We start from the raw sequence: 10536 nt of genomic DNA, 5'->3' as shown, positions 1-10536 counted from the left end.
ATGTTTACCTCATCAAAGATCAAAACTAGCAAATGACAAACCAAAAGTAATATCTAGAGCCATGTTGCTCCAAATTTTAAATGAACAGATTGAAGAATGCAAATAAAATAGTATAAAATAAACAAAAGGAAGAATGAGTAAAATATACGAACAAGTGCAAAAGATTAAAAACCAACAGTTCATAAGGGAGCACGTATGAAAGTACACGTATGATTGACGTTTTTTGTGAGTTGCAGGTTACGAAAATGGCAGAGGATTCATATGAAGATGCCATTGCAAGATTGAAAAGGCTTTGATGTATAGAAACTGTATCATATATGTGTATATAATATGTATCCCTGCTATATATGTATATAAAATATATCATATGTATAGAAACTGTATCATATGTGTATATAATAGTATCCCTATTGTATATGTATATAAAATGCATCATATGTATAGAAACTGTATCATTCTTGTATAGAAAGTATATATATATAATTCCAACATGTGTATATAAACTGTATCAGTCTTATATACAGTGTATCATACGTATAAAAATGTATTATAGAAACCGTATCATTGTGGTATATAATATGTATCACTATTGTATATGTTAAAAATAAATATCATATCATTATTGTATAATATATGTATAATTTATGTATAATTAATTTCAACATATGTATATAAACTGTATAATTCTTGTATATAACGTGCATATATAATTCCAACATATGTATATATGCTGTAGCAGCCCTTTAGTGGCGACTTTTTTGTGGCGACTAAGTGGCCACAAAAAGTCCTTTTTTTTTTAAACCCCTGGGTTGTTAGGCCGGCCAGCCTTGACATTATTTTGGGCCGACCCATTTTTTGGCATTATTTTGGGCCGAACGGATACCTAGTGAAATTAAGCCAAACAATGATTAAATGTGAGATTAGTTTGGCTGAGTGGACATACAGTGTCCTTTTCCCTTTTCTTTTTTACAGCTCACCAGCTCCTGCCCTTCTAAAATATGGCTATAAATACAGCCTCTTTCGTTTACTTTAAAGGGTGGCACCACACAAGCAAGCAAGTACTCTCTAGAGACAGACCTCTTACCTAGTCATGAGGAAAACTCTAAAAGAGGCTAAAATCCATGAATTTGGAGTGACTCCTACATAAACGTGGCAACCGGTTCGGGTTAACCGGTAACCGGACCGGTTAAACCGGAACCGGTAGAACCGGTTAACCGGTTTCGGTTAACCGTGTAATAGTTTACCGGTCCGGTTCCGATATTTTGGAAACCGGTTAAACTGGAACCGGACCGGTTAAACCGGTTTAACCGGTGAAAATTAAAAAAAAAAAAAAAAAAGGAAAGAGCCGTTGGGCCGCCCGCCTGTGCGTTATTAATGGACCGGTGGCAACGGTCCATTTGCAAAAATGGTCGTTGCCAAAACGGTCATTTTCTTAATTTTTGGCCCCCAATTTTTTTTTTTTAACACTTTAACCCATCCCCCACCCCTATATAAACCCTTCTTCATTTTCATTTTAATTCACACCAATTCACTCTTCTTCATCTTTCTCTCAAATCTCAATCTCTCAATTATAGTTACTTTGCAATAATTAGCCACAAAGTCTTATTATAGTTTCAACTTTCAATTATTAATTTTGCAATTATAATATTGTTGGTGGAGTTGGTGATTTTGCAACAGTCCGAAGTAGCTTTGGTGGATTTGCAATTCTAGCCGCCTTCACTTTGTTGGAAATTAATCCGGCAATTTGGTACCTGCGTTCCAACTCTATCTTTATTTTTCGCAATTTAATTCTAGCAATTTATTTTCCGCAATTTAATTTACGCAATTTAATTTTTTTTAATTTATTTTCTTGTGATTTATTTGATTGTGATTTAAATTAATTCTATTTAATAATGTCAAAGAGATTAAGACGTGGTACCGGTAGTAGTAGTCGTATTGTTAGGGGTGCGCTTAATGAGGAAACATTTGTGGAAGAAACACCTAATTTAGGTATTGATGTTGGTGGAAATAATCCACTTTTAGGTCATGAGGCAATGCAACAACATTTTACCGACACTTTTGATGAAGACTTAGATGATGATGATGAAACACAACCCCCCCCCCCCCCCGAAAATCCCATAGGAGATACATGTCCTGCACAATCACATACACAAGACAAACCGCCTAGAACTCGTAAGCCAACAGCTAAATTTTGGAAATTTATGACTAAGAATAGGGAAAACCAAACAGCTACGTGTACCCTATGTGGACAAGTATTTAGTTTTAAGCAAGGAACTGGTAAGGATGGTGGAACGGGTACACTAAATGGTCATATGAGAACCAAACATATGGATATTTGGGGAGAGCAAACGGGTTCAAATGTGGGGGGGATTCAAATGAAGATAGACCCACGAACCGGTAGAAATTTTAAGTATGACAAGAAAAAAGAACGCGTAGAAATAGCTAAAATGGTAGCTTATGATTGTTTACCATTTTCCTTTCCCTCGGGTTTGGGGTTTGTTACTTACATTCAACGTTGTTATAACCCGTTATTTGAGGGTATTCCTAGAAGTACTTGTAGAGCCGATGTTATAGATTTGTTTAAAAAATATATATTTTATTTGCGCCATGTATTTAATTCTTTAAATTGTAATGTTTGTCTTACCGCTGATTTGGGTCTTAGTATTAACCATTTAGATTTTTTTGCTATTACATGTCATTGGGTTGATGACAACTAGGTTATGCAAAAAAGAATTATAGCTTTTTTATATGACGAAGGAAAAGGTCGTCACGATGGAAATATTTTAGCCGATTCAATGTCTACTATTATGAGATTTTTTAACATTTATAGAAAAACACTTTGTATTGCTTTAGATAATGCTTCTAATAATACAAAGGCAATTGGTCTTTTAAAAAGAGAAATAAACCCTCCTCTAAGAAATATTTTTCATGTAAGATGTAGTTGTCACATTTTAAATTTAATTGCTAAAGATGGTCTTGTGCATTTTGATGATTCTGTTCAAAAAGTTAGAAATGCTGTTGCGTTTCTTTTTTGTAATGCTAATAGGGGAAGAATTAGAGATTTTAAGAATGCTTGTGTGGAAAATAACCTTAGACCTAGGAAAATTCAAGTAGAAATTGAGACTAGGTGGAACTACACTTACATTATGCTACAACAAGCATATGAGTATAGGATTCCCATACAACAAGTTCACAACAAATATAATACTGATAGTGAGGATTGGTTAACTTTTAGGCATTGGGAAGATGTTAAAGAATGTATTGAACTCTTAGAAAAATTTATAATGCAACTCTTGCTTTTTCTAGACAATTCTATCCCACGGTAACCGAAATTTTAGCCTACTTAGCGGAAATAGCTAGAGTTTTACAAGAGTATAAATATAAACCCGATTATCAAGTGGCTATTTTTGAAATGATAATCAAATTTAAGAAGTATTTTTTTCCCATCCCAACTTTATTTATATTGGGTTCCCTTTTAAATCCTTGTTTAAAAGTGTCTTATACTAAAAATTTGGTTAGTCAAATTTATACATTTTTAGAAATTGAAGAGGGAGTTCAACCATCTTTAGCTGAAGCCGATCTTGCTATTGATGATGAGTTTAGAAAAGTTTTTACTCATTATTCTAGTTTGGAAGAACGTGCTACACCCGTTGCTCCACGCCCTACTACTTCTCAGAGTAGCAAAAAGGGCTTGTCGGGTTTAAAAGTTTTACATTCACAGCCAACTTCTTCTTCTACTGCAAACTTTGATGAATATAACTTTTATTTGATGCAGCCAAATGTGGATATCAACCAACTGGATGAGGTGGACGTCTTAGCATGGTGGAAGAAGTACAAGGCAAGCTATCCGGTACTTTCAAGAATGGCTCGAGATATCCTTACGGTTCAAGTATCAACCGTGGCTTCGGAGAGCGCATTTAGCCAAGGAAGACAGCAAATTGGAGACCATAGACATTCATTATCCGGCTTTAGCTTGCAAGTACTAGTGTGCATTCGAGATTGGATTAGATCGGAGCAACGCAACCAAAACTCAGAAGCGGAGCAAGGCGAAGAGGAAGAAATTGAAGGTTTGATAGCTAGTGGACCGGACCAAATGGAAGACTTTGAAGATATTTCCATGACCGAATATGATGTGGGGGAAATTAACGAAATGGTTCAAAATTGGTGATTTTATTATTCTACTATTTTTGTACAACTCATGTATTATTTGCAAGTTAAAAAAAAATACAACTTGCAAATAAATGTTATCCAAGAATGAATAAAATATATGGCTCATTGAGCTTTCTTCTATTTACTTGTGTTCATATTTTTACTTTTATTAAGTTAGGAATATACCTAAAATATACTAAGAATATACTTATAAGTATATTAAGTTATATAGTATACTTAAACATATATAAGTATATATAGTATATATAGAAAAAATAGTATATATAGTATATAAGTAAGTATATATAGTATATAAGTACATATATATAAGTATATATAGTATATATATTAAGTTATACATAGTATATAAATATATATAGTAAGTATATATAGTATATAAATATATATAGTATATATATTAAGTATATATAGTATATAGTATATAAGTATATATAGTATATATATAGTATATATATTAAGTTATACACATATATATAGTAAGTATATATAGTATATAAGTATATATAATATATATAGTATATATAGTATATAAATATATATAGTATAAATATTAAGTATATATAGTATATATGTATATATATTAAGTTATACCTATATATAAGTATATATAGTATATAGTACATATATATATATACATATATATAAGTATATGTAAGTTATACATATATATGTATACGAAAAGCACTATTCTGTATTGCTGACTTGCTGTTAGCCTGTTAGTCAGTAAATATTTAAACTTTAATTATAAAGTTGTATAACATATGTAAATATACCTATAATATACTAATAAATACTATAATATATATATATATATAATACAAAAAAACAAAAACAAAAACAAAAAAGGTTTTAACCACTCCAAACCGGACCGGTTCCGGTTTGGAGTTTCAAACCGGTAAACCGGAACCGGTTAAGCGGTTCCTGTTGGAACCGGTTAACACCTTTACTCCTACAGGACAAGATAGAATTTCCAATTTGCCAGTCGAAATTATCCGTCAGATTCAAAGCCAACTTCCAAGTAAAGATGCAGCCAGAACTTCTGTTTTATCCCACTTATGGCTAAACATTTGGGTTAGTCGCCCTGTAATTTATTTGCACGACTGGCATTTCGGGGCCCCCAAAAAAGAGAAAAGACATGTCTTCTTAACTTACTTGGAAAAATTCTTGGACAACCGTCACAAGTCTGAATACTACGGTTCTGCAGTTGACAAACTCTTTCTCAGAATGACAGTTTGGAATTCTTCTGCTGAATCCCTGGTTGAAAAATGGATTCGTTTTGCCTTGAAAAATAAGGTTAAAACGTTATGTCTATATTTAACTTATCTTGAGCAATTCAACTTGCCTAGTATTGTATCTATAGCTGCTACATTGGTTGAGTTAACCATTTATGGTTGTGATATTTCAAATTGTTCTTTTAAGCTTCCTAATCTAAGGTCACTCAATCTATCTTGTGGCTGTGTTGAGGATGATGATTTCAAGAATCTCCTTGCTGGGTGCCCTAGAATCCAAGAGTTACGCATTTCGGGTTCTAAAAAGTTGCATAATATTGTAGTTTCAAATCCTACCCTGAAAATTTTTGGAGCGTATCCTTGTGGTGGTAAAATATTGATAGAGTCCACAAATCTTGAATCGCTTTTATTTGGTTTCTTCGGCAAGGTCATGCCCGAAGTAGAGATTACTTCTACCGCAACAGTCAGGAATTTGACATTGCAGTGGGTTAATGATAAAGAGAGGGCATTGATGCATTTTATAAATACATTCCCTCAACTCGAGAAACTCGCGATACAAAGAGGCTGCAGTAATTTGCAAGTTTCTCATCAGCATCTGACAAGCTTTGTGCTGGAGTTTTGCCATTATCAAGTAGAGGAGGTAATAATGGATGCTCCTAAGTTAAAATACTTGGAGGTCTGCAGTGGTGCCCTTACGTTGTTTCCTGGAATTGAAGCTTCACGGGAGTTGGAATTTGTTAAATTCATTTTAAAACCCAAAAGGCTCGATGATCACTGGTACATTTGGTTAAGAAGTATTTTGGAGTCGTTTGCCCATACCAAGCGTTTGAGTTTGATTTGCCGTTCTGAACAGGTAATACCTTCTTTTCCTTTTCTTTTTTGGGTGTTCAATCCTCCATATGTTAAAGATGTTCCTTAATTGCATGCCCATACTTCATCTTCTTGATGCCCATCCCCAACTCTCCAACCCTTGAAAGATGATCTATATATTGACAAACACTACAAAGTGCTTACAAATGAAACTACTGGTTACACATCAACAATAGGTTAATTTGATGAAAAAATTATGAAACCTTTGAAATTGAAAAGGTTAATTGGAAGAAAGGGTTGCATATTAGCTTACTTTTCCTTTCTTATAAGCTACCTTTTGATGGCTTTATAAGGAAAAAGGCTACTTATTGATGGGTTTTCTTGGTTACTTCCTCGAATAAAAATTTCTCATGAGTTGGAATCTGTAATTTTGACGACAGAAAGCCTTAACGCCAGTTGGTACATTTGGTTAAGAATATTTTGGAGTCTGTTGCTCATTCCAAAGCATTTGAGTTTGATTTGCTGGTTTGAACGGGTTAACCATTTAAAACTCATAGAATACATGTGTTCCAATCCTCTGTTTGCTTATAATATTCCTTCATTGCAAGATTTAACTTTTTTCATGATGCCCATCTCCAACTCCCTGATATCTTGCTAGAGGATATATAGAGATAAACACTAATAAAGTGCTTGCAATTAATATTATTGGTAACACATCAAAAATAGGTTAATTGAATGAAATATGATGAAACCTTTGATTCGAGAAGTGTACTTGGAACAAAGCCTTGCATATTAACTTACTTCTCCTCTTCTCCTTTTTTTTTTTTTTTTTTTTGGCAACTAAACTCATTTTATTACCAAAACTGATATTTACTACAGCTCAAAGAAAAAACAAAATCATCACTGACAGTTAGACATGGTCCTAACTTCAGCTTCTAACTACCATCTCTCCCTGCTTTCTATTACATCATCTTTCTCAGACTACGTCTTAATGGTAAAAATTTAGTTGATCCAGTTTCTTTGCTAATCTTGCTTGCATTCTCCTTCTTTGGAAGACCTCCGGTATTATCTGCCTTGTAATGACTTCACTTGTTCTTTGTTTGTTCTGAAAGAATATCATATTTCTCTCTTGCCAAATGAAATAGACTCCGCTAGCTAATGCCATACTGTATATCTCACGAGCAGCATTTTTACATCTTGCGTTCTGGACTGCCCATTGCACTTCATCTTTGCCATTTCGGAGCAAGTCTTCCACGAAGCTGCTTGTTCCAAATGCTTGCAGCCACTTTCCGTTGGAAATATATATGATCTATACTGTCATCTTCCTGGTTGCAGAGTGGACATGTCTGCATCAGCCTATCTTTAGTGTACAACTTCTCATGTAATGCCAGATTAAGTATGAAAAACCATTTTGCAGCTACATAATTATTGCAAACCATCCTTCTCCATTCCACCTTTTGGAAATTACCTCTTAGACAGAAATACATTTTCCTAATTGAGAACTTATCAGTAACAGAAATCCCAACTTCTTCAATCTTCAAAAATTTTCTGCTGTACCCAAGGTGCTTGCTTTGGTTCTGCCATACATTCCATAATAGCTTGCTTATAGCAGCTATATTCCAGGTTCCAATTTCAATAGAGTTCGGGCCTCCTGCTGTTTTTGGCTTCCTTTTCTAACTTTTATTTTAATTGTTATTTGTAATTGTGACTTGGTAGGCGTCTCGACGTACATTGTTTACAAATATTAAAATATTATTTGTAAATTATCGTTTGGCCATGAGAAGTTTTCAGTTTTTCCCGGAATTTTTTTTCACTTTATTTGAAAATCTGCATTTGGCCATGAAAATTCCAATTACAACGGAATTTTGAAAACACCTAAAACCTTGTTTTCACTTTTAATACATTCAAACAACCAAATATTCTTTGCAAAAACTATAACCAAACACAACTCCATCTTCAACTCCAACTTCAAAATTCCAAATAAAGTGAACAATATTTGGTTTTTATGGCCAAAGCCTACATAGTAGTTGTTTTACAATTTTGTCGATTATTTCAACTTCGATTTGAGATGGCGAATTTGTAGTTGAAAAACTTGTTTGAGGAGTATTTCAATTGCAATAATGGTTTTCACTCACTAACTTCAACGTTTTTTTTTCTAGTGAAATTCATGTCGAGACACAAACTTCAAAATACTCGTTTTTGACTTCAACACCAAATGGTCGAGTTCTCAATTCAACTAAATGTTGTCCAAATGGGACTAAATTTTTTTATTTTTCCTTATTAAAAAAAAAAAAATTTTGCGTTGCTTTCCACTATATTGTTTGGTTATTAATCATTCTAAGTTGCTTTTTTTACGGTTGTCAGGATATCATCTTTCCTGATAAGCTAACAGAGAGATTACTTCCAACAATCAATGATCTCAAGAATCTGGAATTACAAATTGATTCATCTACTGCCACTTCTCAACAAATTTTGGATGGCTTTGTTTGGATGCTTCCAGGTTTGAAGAGGTTGTCCTTGACTTTGGGTTCCATCTCGAAACTTATTGAGGTACTCAATAACTCCATGTGGCTTTTTCACATATCTAGTTCCTATTCTTGTGATTAATCTTAGTTTTGGTCAGCAAGTATGGGAACACTGAATGGATTAGCCTATTATGGATAGGCTAGGATAAAATATTAGGATAAGCGAGGATTCATTGATTTGATAGTATAGTCAAAATTTGTTGGTCTTATTAGGTTGGAAGTACTTTTCCTCTGTTGTTGTTTCAGTCTGTGTAATCGTTTCTTGACGAACTTCATATTTAATTATTGCAAATGCAGTTTCCGCAATGAGGATGATGTGAAGGTGCTCTCAGCAGAAGTAGCGACTAGTGCACAATCCAAAATTAACACACGATGACAGTGAGTATGCTTTCTTCGAATTAGAGAACTACTTAAACTCCGTGTTATTGGAAGTAGAAGCAAAGAGATTGGATAAATTTTGTAACTGCTATAGCCAAACAATTATCAGTCACTAAGTTGCGCTGGACCACTTTTTTGGAGAAGTAATTTGGAGGAAAAGTTAATGCGAAGAGAATGTGTAGCGATAGTTTATGAAGTTTTCTTTTTTCCTAAGTAGTTTTCTAGAGAAGTGACTCACTTTCCTTCTCTGTGGATGTCCATAATGCTTACTTTAGAACTCTTTGCATGGCCTGTAAACATTGCCACACTAATTACATTTTCTTGTTGCCTGCCCTACTCCCAAACTCTTGCAAGATTGTATTGTTCTTTCTCTAGATTTAGTTGAAGATTAGATGATAGTATTATTCCTAACAATTTGAGATCGAACTTTGCAAACTCCTTTATATTCGATTGAGCTTCTAACTTTTACATTCATAAAATAGAGAACTTTTTATCACATCAATCATACATACAGAAATTTTTATCACATCAATCATACATTATGCATTGTAGTTGCTTGTCATTGTTTTGGAGATAATTAATGATGCAATTGCTGGAGAAATTTGAGGAATTGACTCTTAAGATATAAGGAATGAAAATCCGTGATCATAGCTATTCTTTTCTCTTTCCGTTTTTAATCCCTTTGGCTTGAATAATTTATGGCTAAGTTGGTTGTTCAATTTTAAATGTAACGATATCATATCTTAAGGTCAATTGAATGTAAATTTCAATTACAAACTTTTATGTCATATTGGTTCGATCAATATTAACGTCATATAAATTTATATAATTGGTTAACTTAGTCAAAAAATTAATCGAACTTTATGATATGAATATTGAATAGTAACTCGAAAAAAGATCATCATATCATACTATTCTAAAAGTGGGAAGCTCCTAAGTTTAAAGTTGAATTACTAAAATGCCTATAAAATGTTGAACGACTTTTTACCCTTCACCAAAACACTACTACTATAACAAGAAGCTCCTAAGTTTAAAGTTGAATTACTAAAATGCCTATAAAATGTTGAATGACTTTTTTACCCTTCACCAAAACACTACTACTATAACATTTTCGTACAAAAAAAAATAAATACATTACAAGTACTTATAAAAGAACCCTTGATAATTATGTGTAAAAATTCAAAGAATCTGAATTTAGGAGCAATGAAAAGATTACTGTTATAATTTCATCATTATGTTGAATCAATACCAATTAATTACAAAGATCCCACGTCCGTGTTTGCATCGTCTCTATATCTCTATTATGTGGACAATAAAGTGCTTACTCATATGGTGCATATATTTCATTTGCTTTGTGATTCCTAATTTCTTGCAAGGGATGTCCTCTTATGCCCATTACTCATGGCACCTACTAATTGTCAATT

At 33.2% G+C, this 10536-nt stretch overlaps 1 protein-coding gene across 1 annotated transcript; it reads left to right on the top strand.

Annotated features, from left to right (window-relative positions):
- The first annotated feature begins 245 nt into the window (after positions 1-245).
- LOC132612692 (F-box/LRR-repeat protein At2g42720-like) lies at positions 246-9455 on the top strand. Its single transcript, XM_060326802.1, has 4 exons — positions 246-289; positions 5007-6252; positions 8574-8759; positions 9032-9455. The coding sequence occupies exons 1-4, from the start codon at positions 246-248 to the stop codon at positions 9041-9043; spliced, it is 1488 nt and encodes a 495-aa protein (XP_060182785.1). The 3' UTR covers positions 9044-9455.
- Positions 9456-10536: the final 1081 nt, after the last annotated feature.

Source organism: Lycium barbarum, chromosome 10 (assembly GCF_019175385.1).
Source record: "Lycium barbarum isolate Lr01 chromosome 10, ASM1917538v2, whole genome shotgun sequence".
In the NCBI taxonomy this organism is placed as follows: Eukaryota; Viridiplantae; Streptophyta; class Magnoliopsida; order Solanales; family Solanaceae; genus Lycium; species Lycium barbarum.
The sequence above is the reverse complement of the archived record's forward strand: the minus strand, read 5'-3'. Positions and strand labels throughout refer to the sequence as shown.